The following is a 21007-nucleotide window of genomic DNA, read 5'->3' on the forward strand; positions in this document are numbered from 1 at the left end:
ACCGCGGGACTTTCCAGCAAGGAAAACAAGCCGAGATGCGGAAGAACTCTAAAAACACACAGAACTTTGACTCCGCAGGATCCGACAAGGAAAGACTAGATACTTTCTCTTTCTGTCATGCCAATACTGTGCAAAACTCTGTCGCAATATGACATCCAACCTTCCTATCGGTCCCAATTATAGCCAGCTGGACGAAAACGCATCTCAAAACAGCCATGCAAAAGGGCAGTACATCTTCTACTTGATTCTGACTTTTATTTTAAGCACTGAGACGTTTATCACAGCTTTTTTTCTTTATGACTACTCCAGAGATATTCACAGAGTAAGTCAAATCTTTCAATATTATCGCATATCAATAATCATATATTTTAATATAAACAAGAAGTAGTCTATCGATATAGCTATATGACATGTGTTCATTTATATTTTTCCACCTTAAAAGACAAGTGAAATGGTTGTAGATGAAGGGTTTCCAATACACTGTCTCTCCACAAATCTCAGCCAACCGGCAGATCAAGCAGGAATCACAAGTTGTGACTTGTTCAATCAAGAACTGAAGCAAACTGCACATCAGGTATTTACTTCTCCACAAAGGAGCATTTCATATTGCGAAACATATTCTATAACTCTATTATATTATGATCAATAATAATAGTTTTTTTTTTGTTTTTGTTTTTTATCAGAGGCTGCTGTTAGACATACAGAATTACCTGCTGGAAACATGTGGAGGTACTTGAAAAATATTTACATATTTACTTGTCTAATGTAAAACACATGCATACACTGTAAAACCCAACAGTCAACTTTATCAAATGAAATGAGTGTAGTTAACTCAAAATTGACTGAAAGTTAATTCTATTCATTTGAATATAGTTTTGAAGTCAGTCTTGAAGGTATGAGATCATTAAATACCTCATTACTTCAACTTAAATTGAGTAAGTTCACAGTACTCATATAGATTAGTTTTTTTACTTAAATAGTTTGTAGCAATCGGTTTCCTCAAACAGTTTGAGTTGTCTTAACTTATTGGGTTTTACAGTCTTCAGTTGGTTTGAGTTCTCTTCATTTATTGTGTTTTACTGTGCTCAAATTGCTTTATTTACTTAAATGGATTAAGTTCACAGTACTCATTAGGATTAGTATTTAAACTTAAAAGGTTAGTTGCAATCGGTTTCCTTAAATGGTTTGAGTTACCTTAACTTTTTGGGTTTCATGGTGTATGATTATCTCAGCACTTTAAAAAATAGAAGTTTCTTATTGGTTCCTTGAAAAAAAATAACAGATCCTTTATTATGGAATAAGTGGAAGCCCAGCAAGCATTTTTTTGTTTTTAAAAGATGTCTAATAGACGTCTAAAAATAGTCGTCTTGGCTAAAACAAGGCTAAGTTTGGACTGTCAGTGAAAATCTAATTGACGTCTAAGAATAGGCCTGAAATAGACTAGTCATCAAATAAACAGCAATGAATGACTACACATATACACTCTGTCTAATCTATTTTACGACTAGTCAAGTTTTGGGCTATTCTAAGATGTATATTAGATTTTCACTGACAGCCCAACCTTGTTTTAGGCAAGCTCTCTACATTTAGATGTCTATTAAACAAAATTGTGTGCTGGGAGAATGTTCTTTGCATTCGTTAGATATTCTTCTCACGTAAAATACATTCAAGTCTTTTAAATACAAGGTTATAAACGGTCCTACATTGAAAACCTCATTTGATCATCCTCATGTCATAACAAATCCATAAGAGTTTATCCTAATCTTAAGAGGACAACTGAATAATCTTTGATAATTATGGTTAAAAATGTATAATATATATTTTTTTTGTTCAAAATTTTCTATATAAACTTCTGCCCCTCCATTGAAATTCTATGCAAGCTAAACTCTGACAATGTTCATAAAGTAATCACAAAGATAAATCAGAAATGAGCTGTTTAATCCCAGTATTTTAAAGAGTCATGATCAGTTTTTGTGTGATTCAGAGTGATTAAAACCTATTCACACACACACACACACACACACACACACACACACACACACACACACACACAAAACAGTATTAAAATTGGGTTATGGAAGCTTAAGTATTCTTGCATGACACAGTCATCAGGTTGATTATTGTCTGCCACATCAGCAGTTTGAGCTTCTATGAAAAATCACTGAGGATTGTATGTAGAAGGAATGAATGTCAATTCAGTTCAATTCGGCTTAATTTGTATAGCGCTTTTACAATGTAGATTGTGTCAAAGCAGCTTCACATAAATGGCCAACTGTATCAGGGTAGTTCAGTTTTTAGTGTTTAAGTTCAGTTCAGTTTAGCTCAGTTCAGTGTGGTTTAAAGTCATTAATGTCAAGGAGGAATAAAGCAGGTTCTGTTGATGTGCATTTTAGTTTATGTGAATCCCAGCTAAAACTGTATCAGTTCAAGCAACTGTGTATTTGAAGAAAATTCTCATGGATTTGGAATAACAGTGAGGATGACTTGGCTATATTCCAATAAAAGTTTCCCCAAAAAACGAAAGTTTTCTCACCCTCAAGTGTTTCCATGAATTTCTAATTTTTAAATAATTTTTTAAACACAAAAACATATAGGCCTATGTCCAAAAATGTTAACCTGTAACTAATGACTTCCATGGTAGGCCTAGGAAAAACAAATATTATGGAATTCTATGGTTTGGCCACAGGTTTCCCCAAAAATTCTAAATAACTAAATAAAAAAAGAAAACAAACTCAAACAGGTTTGTGTGGTAAGTGAAAATTGAGTAAATGACATGTCAGAATTTTTCATTTTGGGGTTTACCTTTAGTCAGATCCACACTTAACCTGATTCATTGATTAAATTTAAAAATATGTTGTTGAATCTGACAGATCACAACATCACTGAGATTTTCAAACCTGCTGTTCACGTCGGGGCAAAACAAGAGCTTAAACAATATCAAAGTCTGCAGATAAATGGTAAGATAACCACGGTTTACACTTGTTTAGGAAAACGTGATTACGTTCAACAGGTTAATAATCACAACATTCTTTTTGTAGATGAAGTTCCTGCACTGGACCGCATTCATTGGGACAACATGAATGGCCAGTTCATTCAGGAGGGGTTAATGCGCCTGAGCCCCGACGGTGAAATAGTGGTGCCGCTCAACGGAATTTACTTCGTTTTCTCTCAGGTTAATTTCGAAACACAGTTAGGGCAGAATGTGCATTTCACGCAGTATTTATACAAGAGGACAGCGTCCTATCCTCGACCTGTGATGCTTTCCAAAGCCGCAGTGACTCCCTGCTCGAGCGTCAGATCTGGTGTACAGCTTTATACCAACCACCAAGGGGCGCTGTTCCGCTTACAAAAGGGCGACAGGCTCTCACTGTACGTGCTGGACATGTAGCAGATCCCAATCTGTACATAACCAATAATCACACCGGAAACAGCAGGACAGCTTTGCGTCATGTATTTATTGGTCCCTGAAACACATGTGGGACACTCAATAAGAAACTCTCTCCACGCTTTCCTCTCCTTTCACACACACAATGCAAACACAATTGCAGGAGAAACTTTTACACGTCTTTCCCCGTCAGCGGCTGGACTCCGACTGAGGCTAACTGTATAACACTGTACAATAATACTCATGAAAAATATGTATTTGTTTAAATGAAATAAAAATAAAGTGAAAATAAGTGGTGTTGCTCTTTACAATTGTACTCGAAGTGCAAAATCAAATTTATATTCCCAAAAAAACAGCAATTAATGTTCTCAAGCAATTAGGCTTATTCACCATGCAATATACAATTACATATAAGCAGAATTTAGATTCAGATAGTCAATTATACATTTTTTGAGAACAAGCAAAATGATAAAACATCATAAAAAGATTCACACATGACAGTTTTACATGAAACATACCTGAAACACATGTGGGACACTCAATAAGAAACTCTCTCCACGCTTTCCTCTCCTTTCACACACACTGTGTACAATATTAAACTCGCATAAATCTCAGGTTTATCTCAATATTATAAACTGACTGAATAAAAACAATCCTAAACATATTTTATGCAACATTATATGAACTTCAATTGAACAGACTATATTAAACATACCAATGCAAACACAATTGCAGGAGAAACTTTTACACGTCTTTCCCCGTCAGCGGCTGGACTCCGACTGAGGCTGACGCAACTCTCCCGCGCTCTCCGAGAGCAAAGCGTGCAACACTAATTGCGGTCCCACTTAAACAAGTGTCGAAATAAGGTTCCCATGCCCGGTAGGTATATAATACATAAATGAATAGTTTTTTTAGTTTTGGGAAGTTCATTCCCGAATATTATCAAAAAAAATAAACATTCCTCTTCCTTACTGGCTACATTCACCCCCCTGAACTTCACAAAACTAGTCTACTATCAGATAATAGATAATGTGATCACTCTCAATAAAAACACTGTATCCTCACGCAACAAAAGTTACCCAACTACTGGGAGAGCGACAGAAGAAAGTTGGCCAGACTCTCAAGTGTCTACTCGCAAAAAAAGAAGTGCCATAAACACTACCTCATAGATACCCCAAATGATCACCATTTAATCCATAATAACGAAAGATTTCACAGGAAGTTCATGAATGTGACTTAAGAGGCTTTTGTCCAGAGAAGATTAAGAGAAGGGCTGCGCAACAGGGTTTTCTGCGACATAATTTGGATAAGTCTATTTATTGGTTTTACCAATCTGCCAGCCCTAGTCCTCACTGGGTGAGCTGTACTCGAAGGCTGAACAACTCTCACAGGCAAATCATGATCACTTTCCTCCACTACTTCTGTATCTGAAAGATCAGACTCAGAACTCAGAACAGTTTCCTGATCCTCATTTCCAACAAGGACTGACTTGTCGAGAATATTCTCTAGTCCTGTATGAGAATTTGAGTCTCTGATTCTTTCATCAGATGAAGAATTCAATGGGCAAACTGGGGAATGAGCTGGTCCATCATCAGTATCCTCTGATTCAACAAAAGTAGCATCACTTTCAGACTCATCAGTTTCGTGATCAGTGTGAGATTGCTCAGAGTTAGGCTCTTCAATGGGTAGGAAGTTGCTTTGTAAAATCAAGTTCCTGTGAACAACTTTCTCCTGATTAGTTCGAGTATTCTTAATCCGGTAAGTATGACATCTCGGGTCCACAGATAACACAACGTGCAGTGTTGAATCCCACCTGTCGGCTAGCTTGCGTCGACCACGTTCTCCTTTGTTGGCGAGTAGCACATAATCACCTTCCTCGATGTCTCTGCCTTTGACTTTTTTGTTGTAGTGCTCGGTCTGCCGTAGCTGACTCGCAGAGTTGTTCACCTGAGCAACCAACATGGCTTCTTTGAGATTATCCATCAATTTCCTCACATACTGATCATAATCTGCAAAGGTATTATCCCGCTCCACACTTTGGAACATTAAATCGACGGGTAACCTCGGAATGCGACCAAACATGAGGTAAAATGGTGCAAAACCAGTTGACTCATGTGCGGTACAGTTGTAGGTGAATGTCAAAGTTTGCAGCATACGTGGCCAGTCCTGTTTGGTTCTCGGGGGTAGCGCTCTAATCATGTTACCCAAAGTTCGATTAAACCGTTCTACTTGGCCGTTGCCCATCGGATGGTATGCTGTCGTTCGCGACTTCTGTACACCAGCAATCTGCAAGAGTTCCTTAATCAATCTGCTCTCAAAATTTGCTCCTTGGTCTGAATGGATTCTTTGTGGAAATCCATAGACACAAAAGAACTTGTCCCATAATTGCCGAGCAACTTGAGATGCAGACTGATTCTTGCACAGGAATGCATTGGCCATTTTAGTAAAGTGGTCTGTTACCACTAGAATGTCTACACTCTTGCCAGAAGAGTTTTCGGCAGACCAAAAGTCTATACAGACTAGTTCTAGTGGCCTGACTGTCCGAATACTTTCTAAAGGGGCCCTTCCTTCTGGTTCAGGGGTTTTGCTAACCACACAGCGTTGACAATGTCTCACATATTCTCTAATGTCATTCTCTTGGCCAACCCATGAAAATCTCTGTCTAGCCAAAGACAATGTTCTGCCTTGGCCTTGGTGACCGGCTTCATCGTGGATGCCACGCAGAACCTCACTGACCAGAGAAGTAGGAACCAAAAATTGGCAACGAGCAACCTTAGTCACAGGATCCTTGCGGATACGGTAAAGTATGCCATCTAACAACTTTAATCTGTCCCATTGTTTCAGCAGTTTGAGCGCCTTGTAAGGCTCCTTTGCTCTTTCTCTCCGAGATGGTCTTTTTCCTCGGCACACATAGAAAAGAACTCTTGAGAGCACATCGTCACTTGTTTGTTTCTCTCGAAGTTCATCCAGAGAGTATACAGGTAAGGGGTTCTGACCTGCAGGCAAAATCAGATTCACTTCTTGAGCGAGCCAGGAAAGTGCTCTACCTTCTGCTCCTTTGTCCCAGTTGGTATGAGATTCAAAGACAGCTGAAACTTGATCAGAAGACAAGGAACATTGCTCAGTTGGATGTCCAAAACACTGACTGTTTGCACTGAGTCTAAACGAATCTTGTACTTTTTCTTCTTGTATCATTTCAGACTGCCTCAAGAGATGGTGATAAGGTTCAGTCACGAGTCTGTCACTCACTTGGACGAATGGCTGACGGCTAAGTGCATCGGCAACTACGTTTTTGGGACCAGGTATGTACTGGATGTCAAATGTGTACGGGGCTAGTTTAGCCACCCACCTCTGCTCACACGCATCGAGTTTTGGTTTCGTCAAAATATAAGTCAAGGGATTATTGTCTGTCCAGACTGTGAAAGGGTGTCCCTTGAGCCAGTGGCTAAATTTGTCACAAACAGACCATTTTAGTGCCAAAAACTCGAGGCGGTGGGCAGGGTAGTTGGTCTGGGCTCGTGATAGTGCCTTACTTGCAAATGCGATTGGCCGCGCCTTCGACTCTCCCACAGGGATTTGAGACAACACTGCCCCTATACCATCTAATGAGGCATCTGTTGAGAGAATAAATGGCCGGGAGAAGTCAGGGTGCGCCAGTACTACAGAGTTCAAAAGATCAGACTTAAGTTGTTCAAATGACAGGGCACATTCTCTAGTCCAATCTGATGGGCTAAGCTTTCTAAAGACAGCACTACCCCTCGAGTGACCTTTTTTTCCTTTAGTTGCTGCAGTCAATGTGAAGAGGGGTTTAGCGATGCTGGAGCAATTGGGAATGAAGCGTTGGTAGTACATAATCATGCCCAGAAATGATTTAATTTTTCTTGGGGAAGGTGAAACTCCATCATCCATCATGAGGTCTTTTTCTGCAATTGCGGTAATAGCAGCAATTTTGTCAGGATCGGTTGCAACACCGTGCTCATCCACAACATGGCCAAGAAATCGAACACTCCGTTTAAGAAAGTAACATTTCTTGGGTGCCAGCTTTAAACCGTGAGCACTCAGCCTCTCAAAGACCATCTCCAATCTCTCCAGTGCCTTTTCTTCACAGGGAGCCATTACCAGAAGATCATCCAGGTAGCATAAGAGGGTAAGAAAATTTTGATCGCCAAACACACTCATCATTAGCCGCATGAAACTAGCTGGGCTGTTGCACAGTCCCTGCGGAAGACGATTGAATTCATACAGGCCTAGAGGAGTGGTAAAAGCTGTGAATTTTTTGTCTTCCTCACACATTGGGATGTTATAGAACCCGGACGTGAGGTCCATAGCACTAAACAATATATTTCCTCCCAAAGCAGCAAGGCAATCGGCTTGATGAGGAAGAGGGTGAGCGTCTTTTGTAGTGCGTGAATTCAGCCAACGGTAATCAACACAAATTCTGAGGTCACCACTTTTCTTCCACACAAGTACTAGAGGAGAGGCCCACTCGCTGTTGGACTTGCGAATGATATCTCTCTCTTCCATTTCAGATAAAGCCTGTCGTAGTTTCTGGTAATGCCCTGGTGGCACACGCCGGTATGGCAACCGGAAAGGTCGGCTGTCAGAAAGATGGATACGGTGTACAAAGTCTTTTGCTGTCCCGCAGTCTAGCTTGTGCTTTGAAAACACATGTTCGTATTTCTGAATTAAACACAGCAGATTATTTTTACACTGGGTTGATACTTCACAAGAGTCAACATCCAAATCGCTTAATCCCATCTCCAGCAAGGCATCATTCAAATCTGGTTTGAGTGTTTTATCATGCACAGTCTGGCTCTGAATTTTGACAGTTTCGGGGGGACATTTGATATCAGTGTCTAAATCCTCCAATGCAACACAGGGTGAAACGTTGGCCACTTTAGAGTTTCGTCTCAGAGTGATGGGTTTGTCATATGGGTTCAACATACGAATTGGGACCCACCGGTCAGCAGTCATAGAAACCACCACACGTCCTACAATGATGTCTTTCTTATGCGTAGGTGACTTGGTAGGTTCAATCAACACAGCGCTGCCTTCTGAAATAGGAGCTGTAGGGGGCAGTCTAGCCCAAACCAGATGCTCCTGTTTGGGTAACAGTGTAACAGCCTGGGCCAGTTTTGCAGTTCCAATGACATCAGGCATCTCAGCACCCCTCCATCTGTTGAGGCCAGAAAGGATATTGAGGAATTGCTCGATTTCAGCATCTTGTGTTGATTCAGGCCTATTCATAACACGCCAATAAGTGGGGTTCTGCTTAAGCTGACTCAGGATAAATTTAAGAACGTTGGTGCCCAATATCAACTCATCCCGCTGTCCTTTAACAACCATTGTTGGCACACTGACAACATACTCATACACTCTGATCGTCAGCTGGTACATACACTTTGGTGCGACCTGAACTCCACCACATCCGACTAGCATAACATTAGCCTGCATCTCACATGGGTCTAGAGACACCCCAGCATCAAGTAGACGAGATTCAGCGAGTTCACTAATGGTACAAGCCATAGAGCCACTGTCTATCAACGCTCGTACAGGAACAGCATCATTGACTAGAACATCAGTGTAGAAAAGGCTGTCTGCATGTGCTAACTTGGTTACATTTTGAAACAAAATCACATCATCACTCTTCATTGACTTGCAAGTTGCCTCATATATGCTAGATGCATCATCTTGGAGGGTCTGAATTTCTTCACCCGCACTATCCCCTCCACAGTGCGGGTGTATCAGTTTCCCTGAATCTGGGAGTGGCCTCCGCTCTCAGCACTCCTCCTAGGACAGGACCTGCGCTGATGGCCAACGTCAAGACAATTAAGGCATCTTTTCTCTGACATGCAGTGTGACCGTGTAGAATGAGTTCTCTCACCACAGACACGACATCTAGATGGTCGGGACCAAGAGGGCGACTGAGATCTATCAGGAGTAGTCTGTACATTAGTGCGTTCAAGCACTCTCTCCAGCATGCTCAGTACTCGTTCCAATGTACCAGTGTCAGTCGAAGCAACGTGTGGGGATGCTGTGGTGATCTCAGGTTTGACATTCTGATTATTGGAAATGCACGCTGCTGCATTTACTGCAGTGTTTTCCACAATGGGTGTTTCTGTGTTGCTGACAGTAATATTGGATACTTTAAATGAATGGTCAGATTGAGGGTAAGAGTGCTGCTTCTTTGTTCTCAGCTCTCTTTGATGCTCATCAATCGCTTCTTGCACCTCTGCGAATGACCATTTTGTAGCAGGCTTGTATTTGAACACATTAGAAAGTCCAGTATCAGGACAGTTACGGATAAACATCATTGCAACTTCCTGTGAAATGTTATTCATTTGACTACCCTGTTTCAGCAGGTGCTTATCTGCGATTTCAGCTGCATTATTGAGACGGACCCAGTAATCGACAGGGCTTTCTCTGACAAACGGCAGTGTGGAATAGAAGTCTGCAAGTGGGAGACAAGACTCTGGGCTGTCACTGAAATAACGTAACAGTATTTCATAAATAACTTCAGCGGTAACTACTTTATCAGGTGAGCTACTACTTTTTAGTCCTACTTTGACTATGTTTTTTGCTCTACCCAACAGGTAGTTCTGAATTTCGCTGGAGTGTTCTGCTTTCGGGCAGTCACATTTCTCTAAGTATATCTCCATTAACTCAATCCATTCCTGAACAGCAATTTTATCTGTACCATCACCACGGAAAATGGGAGGTGCCCTCTTATCAGAGCGTACAACTAAATTAAGCTTGGATAAGTCGAGTGTAGTACTCGCAAGCTCACTTTTAACTGCTGAGGGGTCAGCCTTATGCACCACATGAGGATTACGGTCAGCTAAGAGTCTGTCTAGAATGCTATCACCAATTTGGCTACCAAGCTCTTCAAGAAGCTCTGTTATTTGTACTCGGGAGTCATCAGTGACAGGAGGAGGTGTAAAAACAGCACCAGGATTAATATTTTCACCCTCACACGAATATTGCAGATTAGCATTAGGAGTTTGATCATTTTCTTTACGTCTCACCACACCATCAGTACTCATAAATCCTCTACCCCTCCCTAAGACTGGTGTAGACATGTTAAACATCTTGTAAACAGTACTGTATATTCTCAATAAAAAACACAATCAATTGGCCCAGTGTCCTAGTGATGCACTCCTATTATGCAAATGTTCAAATGAAATGAAAAAGTTCAAATGTCTAAATTCAATTGAAAACGAGTTTGTTATTTAGCAATGAAAGGCAGGATACAATGCTGTGTTGACACTCAGCAGATGACGTAGCTGCTTTGCTGAATCCGTGGAAGTCACGAAAATAGTCTCGCACGGGCCAATCCCCCGGTGATCGGCTGCGGCTGATCGGTTGGATCCTGAAAGGTCACGGCACCAGTTTTATGTAGCAGATCCCAATCTGTACATAACCAATAATCACACCGGAAACAGCAGGACAGCTTTGCGTCATGTATTTATTGGTCCCTGAAACACATGTGGGACACTCAATAAGAAACTCTCTCCACGCTTTCCTCTCCTTTCACACACACAATGCAAACACAATTGCAGGAGAAACTTTTACACGTCTTTCCCCGTCAGCGGCTGGACTCCGACTGAGGCTAACTGTATAACACTGTACAATAATACTCATGAAAAATATGTATTTGTTTAAATGAAATAAAAATAAAGTGAAAATAAGTGGTGTTGCTCTTTACAATTGTACTCGAAGTGCAAAATCAAATTTATATTCCCAAAAAAACAGCAATTAATGTTCTCAAGCAATTAGGCTTATTCACCATGCAATATACAATTACATATAAGCAGAATTTAGATTCAGATAGTCAATTATACATTTTTTGAGAACAAGCAAAATGATAAAACATCATAAAAAGATTCACACATGACAGTTTTACATGAAACATACCTGAAACACATGTGGGACACTCAATAAGAAACTCTCTCCACGCTTTCCTCTCCTTTCACACACACTGTGTACAATATTAAACTCGCATAAATCTCAGGTTTATCTCAATATTATAAACTGACTGAATAAAAACAATCCTAAACATATTTTATGCAACATTATATGAACTTCAATTGAACAGACTATATTAAACATACCAATGCAAACACAATTGCAGGAGAAACTTTTACACGTCTTTCCCCGTCAGCGGCTGGACTCCGACTGAGGCTGACGCAACTCTCCCGCGCTCTCCGAGAGCAAAGCGTGCAACACTAATTGCGGTCCCACTTAAACAAGTGTCGAAATAAGGTTCCCATGCCCGGTAGGTATATAATACATAAATGAATAGTTTTTTTAGTTTTGGGAAGTTCATTCCCGAATATTATCAAAAAAAATAAACATTCCTCTTCCTTACTGGCTACAGACACACGCGCAGTACGTTTCCCTCAGGAAGCCACGTACTTTGGGGCATTTATGATTAAATAAGCTATATACGGCAGTGTTTTGGTTAAATTTACAGAGATGATATATTTTTGTGTTTTCTAAATAATATAATACAATGTTTATTGTGATATACAACAGGATATTTTTACATATAAAGATTAAATAAAAGTATTTAAAAGGCTTTTTTCTATTTGCATTTTTATTAGACTGGTTATGCTGTTGACATATATTTGTTACATGTTTTAGACCCTTCGCCAGGAAAATGAAAATGAGACATGAAAATGATTTAATGATTGTCAATTTATATATGCAATATTTATTTTACAATAAATGTTTTAGCTTAAAATTGACAGACAATCCAAGCTCAGGCCCGTAGCCAGGGGGGTGTTCAGGTGGTTCGTAAGGCCCACCCCTCACTGACAAAGGTCCAGAATCTGTCCCATACATTAACTCATTTCCTATTTTGACTGCTGTGCCATCATAAATAGTGGAAATAATCCATTGAAAAAGGCTATAAGACCAAGCGGAATCCTCTGTTGGGTGTTGCTATGGTGTGACTTCAACTAATCAGTTTTTGGCCAATGCTAACTAATATTTTTATTGTTGTGAAGCCTCTCCATTGATATTTTGGCAGTGTCCTTTGGGGTCATTTTCCTGCTGCTATTTAAATATTATAATTAAAAAGAAAATTAGGCAAATATCTGCAAAAAGTTTAACTTTTTGAGAAAAAAAGAACCACCACTTTCACTAGACTAGCTACAGGCCTGAAGCTAAATAATTATATTTTAAATTTAAAGCTGAAATCTCAAAATAAGAGCTTCCAGTAAGATTTTGCTTTGACACGACCACCAGATAACCCATAGTTTCCATTAAAAATACAAGTCTATGTTTAGAGGAGTATGAACTGTATTTTTGACAACACTTGTAAAGTAGACATGAAATGCTAAAGTAGTACAGGCAGTTTTGGTGGTATTTTATTTGAATTTAGCATCTAAAAAACATTTAAACCAAATTTTACATCTAGATTGCTGTAACAAAATAATGCTTGTACGACTCTGAAGAATATTTTTGTGACAAATTAATAACTGTTGCTCAGTAAAATTTATCAGAGATGGAAACTAGACATGCCAAGCTTTCAAATTATATATAGTTTGTCATGATTGCATGTGTTTAGACTACAAAAGATGTAGTTTGTTTAAATATGTAACTGTAAATAGTCCCAGAGTGACTATGTTTTTGAATCTATTTATTTTCATATAAAACTGTGGTAAAATATTCATTCAGAAGTCTTGGATCTTTCAAACAACACATAGTTTGTCATGATTGGATTAGGATTTAACTGCAAAAAAAGTGGAGGAAGGATGTAAATTTAAGTGTCCCGGTGGCAGGACAGTAACAGGTGAAGCGTAAAGCTATTTATGTTAGGTTTAAGCTCATCACAACAGTCTGAGAGAAATAAAGAGCAATGAAAGAGACCTAAAAGTCATTTATTATTAAAGAAAAAAGTCATGTGGGTAAAAAGCAGATACAAACTATTGACATTTAAAAAGCATTCATGTTTATAAATGTATGGACACAATTAAATGTCTGATTATCTAACATCTTTTTTTCTTAAATGGTCCCAATTGTCCTATTAAGCAAAACAATATGATATCAACAGTTTGGTTATATTATTATTTTCCATACTCTTACAACATGCATATATTAGCATTTAGTCAAGTGAGAAAGTTTAAAAATACAAAACGTTAGGTTAGGTTCAAATTACTCTCCATGGTTAAAAGTAAAACACATATTTAAGAAAATAGCAAATATAACAAAAGCAAAGGTGAATATTGTAGACATTTTGTCTGATTGGGAGACCTTTCTTTCTATTTGTTCTGGGGATGAACAATTAGCCTGTTTTCATCTGTTTAAGAGAACCAGCCTGTTTTCTACAATGGAGAGTAAAGAGAGAGATTATTTTAATAAATAATTAATAATAACATAAATAGGTTGCTTCAACTGATTTAAAAAAATATTTCTCCACAGAATTGAACAGAAACCGCATGGCGGCAGTTTGATTTACAGCATCACAAAGTTCACAGACATAATCCATTTTAGAAGAAGAAGAAACTAAAACAAACAGGACTGAGTTCTTACCTTCAGAGGTTTGAAAATGAGAAGCTTCCTCAAAGTGAAAATAGGCTGAGGGGTCACTTTTGCATCTACTATTTCATTTTTAACTTTTAAAGAGCCTTCTTTAAGGCTTACATCATTATTGACCTTTGTGAGAATCGTCAAGATGTCGTGGCCTCTAAAAATGAAGGACAGAACAATTTAACATATAAATCCTGACAAAAGGCTTTCATTTTATTCTGCATGTAAATAAGATCAGTTGAGCTCACCGTTTACTTCCTTCTTTTAAATTCTCACAAAGGGATTGTATAAACCAGGTTCCTCTAGTTTCATCACGGATCGACACATACCCCTCTACAGTGGACCTGGCAATCAGAAAATCTGAATCTTTGGGAATGCTGACAGATACTCTGCCAGGTTTTTGCGTACGACTACCACCAGAATCATCTGCAACCATCACTTTGCTCTGAATTTCATGCCCTCTACATGCCTGGATGAAGAACACTTTGGGTTTGCCGGCAAGAGCGGAGCAGTTGGCTCCATTAAATGGGGATGTGATGTCATCCACGGGACATATCTGTTCATCAGATCCGAGAACACCAGACTCATTTCCATGACTCAGAACACAACAGACGAAGCAGTCTCCATGCTCTCGATCCTCACTGTATTCTTTTAAAGTCATCTTCATGGCAGATACAGTCTGGTCTTGCTTGATTTCAACCGAAAAGCCCAGCCATTCAAACAAGTCCTTCAGAGAAGCTAAGAAAAGCAGAAAAGTGCAACGGTGCATGATCAAAAGCAGGTGAAAGAGAAACAATACCAAAAAACGACAATAATAACCCAGGTAGCAAAGAATTCTGACCCAGATTTGGCATAAAGTTGGCACAGTAGGCATTTATTCAGCCCTGGTATACAGCATGTGGGCCAAATATGGCCTGGGTTTGGCAGAGGTGGCACAGTCTTTGAGGCAGCAAACAAGACTTGGGCCAGATGTCAAATGTAGTATTTGGCCCAAATGTATATGTGGCCACGTATGTTTGGCATGTCTTGACTCACATTTAAATTATTCTTAAGTAAAAAGAAAAAGATTCAACCAATCAGATCACTTTGAGAAAAAAAGCGTGCCCACAGCATACTTGAATCCTGATGCTTTATGAGTTTATCAATTTAAGTACAGTCGTGACATCAACATTTCTGGCACAGGTTCTAGGTTATTAACTTGGCTGAGACTTGGCCCAGATATGATCCATGTTTGGCCCTTGCATGGAAGCCAGACTTGGTCCAGTCATATATCGTAATTCACTGCAGCATGTGGGTCTAGCAAAAACTGATTGTGTGGGCCAGATCTGACCCAGAGAAATTTAGCAATGTGGAAATCCAAGGACAGTTGGATGTCTACAGTATATCTGGATCTCTTTAAAATATAAAGGTGTGGTTTGTTTTAAGTGTATTGTTTTGTTATTAACATCAACAATTAAAAATAATTTACTGCCTATCCTGCCTACCGGTATCCTTTTGGGATCCACGTCGTTCCATTTTGGGATTTGTAAAGTTCTCATTATTAAAAATTAGACAAAGTCCACGTGGCTTGCTTTTCATCTCATACTCATTCTAGAACAAGAGAACAAGCGTCAACAGAGCACAAACAAAGCTTAAAAAATGAATTCTCTTTGGAAATGTGTGTGTGAAAATGCTCCAGCTTCATTACCATGGTGTTGGTCTTATCTGTAAAAAACAATAAAAAGATACGCTAGTTAATAAAGAATCTTTGAACACTTACAAATAAAGGTTCTTTACTGACAATGAATCTTTAACATTCCCGGAACCTTTCCATTCTACAAATGTTTCCTAAATGTTCTTTAGATTATGAAAATGAATTCACACCATGAAAAAAAAATGTTCACTAAAAGGTTCTCTTAGAAAAAAAAAAAAAGGTTCTTGTGTGGTATCACTATGAAAACAACCTTTTATAACCTATATTTTGTGTAGTGTGAAGTTTAGTTACAGTTTTAATCCCTCTTATGTCCATTCTACACTGTTGACAATTTTCTGTAAAATCTACAGTAAAATACTGGCAGCAGTTTATAGTAACATACTGTAAATCAGTTACAACTAAAATACTGTAGTTACATTTACACCAACACTTATCTTGCTGTTTATGTGTTTACAGAATTGTATGTATATTTTTATTGTAAAATATACAGTAATTTTCACAATGCTACTTTAAAATACAGTAACAGACTGTATAACTGTTTACAGTAAAATACTAATCAATACTTGGGGAGTTCGGGGAAAAAAAGTTAAAATTTTCATTAAAAAACGATTTTTAAAAGATAATGTTTTTGACAGAAAAATATATTTTTGCTGTGGTTACTAACTCATAAGTGTGGTCTATCAATATTGGGTGGTAGCTTAAAAAATGTAGAACAACTTCAAAATAGTTACACTTTAAACATATATTGCACACTATTACTTTTGAGCCCGTCAGTAGAAACAAAAGTAACACAACAATATTTGCTAGATTTACTGGCTTAATCTTGTTGATATTAAATATGTCTGACTATAACATTGTTAATTTTAACTGCAGACATATTTTGTCCTTTGTTTTCAAATATTATGCTGCATTTTTATTTAAAATTTCAGTTCCGTAAAAAGTTTCAAAAGCAATCCAACAATGCAATATGTTAAAATTTCTTACAATTGTTGAATATTTTTTAATATTATTGGCAACATGCATTAATCTAATAAAACATCTTAATCAAAACACTGAAAACTCTAATGTGAAGAATAAGGTTTGTCTATTAGCAGTCAGATATAAATAATAGTGTTCCTTTCATCCCCTCTGGAACTCTTGTCATTTAAACCTGAGTTACTTTTAATCTGAAAAACTTGAAGACTGAAGGATGTGTTACTGCACTAAATAACCTGTAGATTGATCATTACTGTGATGCATAAAAAGAGAAACACAACTTGTGCAAAGAAAAAAGACCCGCAATCATTTTCTTTCTGCACTTAAAAACTAAAATTCTGACCTAACCATGAGAGATGGTCCTGAAATCAGCTGATATTTGGCAGCTCTATCAAGAGTTGCATGCGGAAAGTGCTGTTATAGCAAATGTTGTCAGGGCTTCGAGAAAATCACTTTATAACTTTCGTCCCCGCTGTTCTCTAATAGTTATTATTACAGTTAAATACTGTGTAATTTACAGAAATTATTACCAGTGTAACCCTGCTGCAAATAATAGAAACCTTTAAAAATGTATTATGGCTTTAATAGTTACAGTGTTTGCTTTTATTGGTGAGCAGTTGGTGCTTTGTATTGGTTTAATGGTATTTGTAGAATGGAAATAGAACTTGTGTGATGATATAATTTTTATTATCTCAGCAAGGAAATTTTGCCCCACCAAATTTTTTTATTGCATTTCTTAACTCCTAATCTTGCTAGTTAACAAACTTAATGCATTTTTAACACATTCCATAATGTCTAAAATATCAACCTCTACCCAATAGTTGATATGTCGGTTTATGGTAAAAGTAGCGGAATTAAAACATATACTATGAAAAATCAGAAAATATGAACCCGGCAAACAACTGTGTGTTTAATAGATCTCTAATGGTCATCTAAACGTAGTCAGCTTTGGCTAAAACAGGGATAAACTTGGGCTCTCAGCGAAAATCTAATAGACATCTAAAAATAGCCCAAAACTAGACTAGTCGTCAAATTGACAGATTCGACAGACTTTATATGTGTATTCATTCATTTCTGTTTTTTTTTTTTTTGATGACTAGTCTAGTAGCTTTAAATTCTTAGATGTCTATTAAATTTATTTAATTAAATTTTCACTGACTGCCCAAATTAAGCCTTGGTTTAGGCAAGACGACTATGCTAAGATGTCTTTTAGACATCTTTTAAAAACAAAGTTAACAAAAAAAAAAAATGCTTGCTGGGAAGTGTAAGACCAATTTATTTAAAAACATAATCTAAATTAGAGCAGGTGGTTAAAAAGTTAAAGTAAAAGCATACTAAATTTTTTTTTTTTTTTTTTTTTTTGTGGAACATGAATTGGGAACTAGGCAACCATTTATATTTTACTAAAAACTTGCTTTGTTGCAAAACCTGGTTAATTTTCGTATGAGCACTTATTTTCATTTGATCAATGTGTTACCTAAATGCCACAAAATCAACAATAAATATAGTATCAATTTAAAATATTACTTTTTTACTTATATATAAATACAATCTGTGAACTTTATGTGGAATTTATGGCCTACCCGTAGAACAGCCTGTCGTTTCAGATAGTTGACTAGGGGTCAGCTCTGTCTCAGGAACTGGTACTAATAATCTTTCAATGCCCAGGGTGTCGTAGAGATGAGGGTCTCTGGTCTTCAAGCTTGCTAGCATAATTTCACTTGCTTTGACTCCTTTTCGCTTCACATCATCAATCACATGGCGAGCTTGATCAGCCCGTGTTTTCATCCTATGCTGTATAACTTCAATCTCCTCTTCGCCAAACACCCTTTTTTGCTGAAGATCATCCAGCAAACCATTGATGACGCGCTCTGATAAACCTTTAATCAGATCAGGGCGAAGGTTTTCCAAAAGTTGATCTGAAAGTTCGTAAGACAGTTGGGTACATATTAAAGGATGTATGTAATTAGTAACATTGACAAACATCGAACAACACATTTATTGCAATATTTATTTGTCTTTGTTAGCGTGATTTTGACAATGGAAATAAAGTTGTTCGTTCTTAACGTTCATGTTAACTTTAACTCACAGTGCAACAACTAATTTGCCAAGAATTTAGATTTTATAATGCGTTATTATTAGCCTATTAATGTTGAACTACCATTACTAGGTTACTTCAGGTGAGTAAACCATTAGACTAACTAATGAAACCTCATAGATATAAACACTAGATATCGCATGGGGACCCTGAGCATGCGTCACTAGCGCCGCCATATTTGTACAGTGCTCATAGGACAAGTGTCATTCAACCGCACTAGTCAAGACAGTGCTAATACGTGAAGATGCTTGACTTTAGCGCTGTCTACGGGTGTAGAACATTTCAAAGGTAAGTTGTTTTTTTGTCTTTTTACGTTTTTGTGTGTCATGAACTTTTGTGTTAAACAGATAAAGTTACTGATAATGATAATGACACTTACTGCATTCACCATAAGGCAAAAGCACTAACTCACACTAAACACTCGGCTTATGCTAGTTTTGTTGAATAAAATCAGCAAACAATGCAAAAGAAATATGAAAACGAGATGCTGTGGTGCTAACTTGAATTATTGTCGGCTAGTGAAGGACGTCGTTCGTAACGGAGATTCACTCACAAACGAAACGCTCCCTCTGTCAGAATGGAGTTACCTTACTAGTCAGAATGAGAGCAGGAGTGGGCTGTAAAAGTGAAAAGCAGGAGAGGGGCTGTATATATCCATGAAGAAACCTTAAGCTTACCAATTAATTAATGTAATGATAATTTGATTCACACGCTGCTGTAAAGTTTCCATACATTTCTGAAAGGCTAATTAAGAGTAAACCACTACTTGTATAAGTAACGGACTTCCTTTACTTTCACTTGTCGCCACATTGCTCTAAGGATTTTCAAAAACGTTCAATCTGAATGAAGTTACAAGTAACTTTCTCTCTGTCCTAACTCACACAGATTAGTTCTTCTTACCTGCCATTTCGTTTTATAAAAGTCGTCGAATTAAAAAACTTAATTCAGTTTTATCTGGTCCAGCCGTCGCTGCAGGGTCGACTAAAGAATTAGGATCACGCCTACACTTACGGTACACTCGAATCGAGCAAGACGCTTCCTGATCTCAATGTCAACATCTACAAACAAATCTCATAATGTCCTTCTGTCACTGAGTTTGCAATGACAACAGAGACAATTAAATACTTTTTGTGTATGTTTTCCCTAAAATAATGAATGATTACAGTTTAAAATGCTTAAGTAGACAGTAAGTATGTGTTTATTTACGGGTAATTTAGTAGGCATTAATGGGCATGAAGCTTAAAGGAGACAGATTATCTTTAAAATGATCATGCTGAAGTGTTTAGCCAATAGATTTAATAATGAAAAAACAGCAAGCATTGAAATAAGCTCAAAATCTGGAAAAGGGATATTCATCATTGAATTTCACCCTTTACAACTCTAATCCCCCACATCTATCTTTACTGTCATTCAGGTGTTATACGTTTATTTAAAAATTACAGTTAAAAAGACAAAAACAATTGTTTTAAAAAGCATTTATAAAAAAATACCAATAAAAAGGTCAATAATAATGTGGCTTAACAAAAACTACAATTGTACAATCTGTATCACACAATACACTCTGAACTTATCAATTGTGATCAATTTGCTAGAACAAGGACTTGGTCTATATTTGGCAATAAAACATCTTCTTGGATATATTACCTAAATGGGTCCCAAATGTTCTTTAACCTAAAAGGTTAGATGAACTTTTAGACAGTCTAATTTTTCCTACTTTAGGAAGAAGAGGATATCACGGATCCACTGTGTTGGGCTTGAGGTTTCTGATCCTTCCACCCAAGCAATTAGTCGTTTGGCCAGGTGTAATCTTTGTAAGATTATGACATGGGAAAAATAAAAAAATGGCAATCAGTTAACAAGGGATATAGATACCCAAAAAAACAGATATAGTTTTTAAAAAAAGTGTCCCAAAAGCAGTTAAGCTTTATACAAGACCAAAACATGCATGAGTGGCTGGGGTGGAATTACAGCGATTTCAAGCAGGATCTACATGAGGAAGGTGCTTTAGGTTTGTCCAGTGTACACAATGCAAAATTTTTATCTCATTCAGTTTAAAAATATGTTTTAAGTTCAGGTACAGAATTTTTTTCTGAATAATTTAAGAAAAACATGTTCTCTAATGTAAATGAAGGAACACAATGAGCTGTAGCAGCAATAGAAACATTTCAAAGTTTGAAAATTCAACAATATCAATCCCCATGATTATTTAGTTCATTTTATAAAAGAAAAAGCTTAATGTTTTAATTAACATTGTTGCTGGAAACAAACAAAACAATTAAAATTGGTGTGCTTGCTCTGTATTTTTAGTCGTTTTCTAGTGAAT

The 21007-nt window shown here is 37.5% G+C and overlaps 2 protein-coding genes and 1 long non-coding RNA gene across 4 annotated transcripts in view; 2 read left to right on the forward strand and 1 right to left on the reverse strand.

The window, feature by feature from the left end:
- tnfsf10l4 (tumor necrosis factor (ligand) superfamily, member 10 like 4) lies at nucleotides 1-11963 on the forward strand. Of its 2 annotated transcripts, NM_001013283.2 has the most exon segments (6): nucleotides 1-322; nucleotides 443-574; nucleotides 684-729; nucleotides 2871-2957; nucleotides 3039-3382; nucleotides 11765-11961. In NM_001013283.2, coding segments are annotated over 6 exon segments (843 nt in total). In that variant the 5' UTR covers nucleotides 1-148; the 3' UTR covers nucleotides 11825-11961.
- On the reverse strand, nucleotides 10833-19914 carry casp22 (caspase 22, apoptosis-related cysteine peptidase). The gene is made up of 7 exons (XM_073952118.1): nucleotides 19585-19914; nucleotides 18170-18505; nucleotides 15606-15622; nucleotides 15403-15508; nucleotides 14167-14656; nucleotides 13922-14075; nucleotides 10833-13713 (listed from the first exon to the last, which is right to left on the reverse strand). Exons 1-7 carry the CDS (start codon nucleotides 19589-19591, stop codon nucleotides 13693-13695), a joined length of 1131 nt encoding a protein of 376 aa, XP_073808219.1. The 5' UTR covers nucleotides 19592-19914; the 3' UTR covers nucleotides 10833-13692.
- The window catches only part of LOC141385802 (uncharacterized), a 7137-nt gene continuing 5007 nt past the window's right edge, over nucleotides 18878-21007 (forward strand). Inside the window, exon 1 of the long non-coding RNA XR_012406823.1 lies at nucleotides 18878-18972. This is a non-coding gene — a long non-coding RNA (uncharacterized lncRNA). The remainder of the gene's footprint in view (nucleotides 18973-21007) is intronic.

The sequence above is a fragment of the Danio rerio genome, chromosome 5, assembly GCF_049306965.1.
Source record: "Danio rerio strain Tuebingen ecotype United States chromosome 5, GRCz12tu, whole genome shotgun sequence".
In the NCBI taxonomy this organism is placed as follows: domain Eukaryota; kingdom Metazoa; phylum Chordata; class Actinopteri; order Cypriniformes; family Danionidae; genus Danio; species Danio rerio.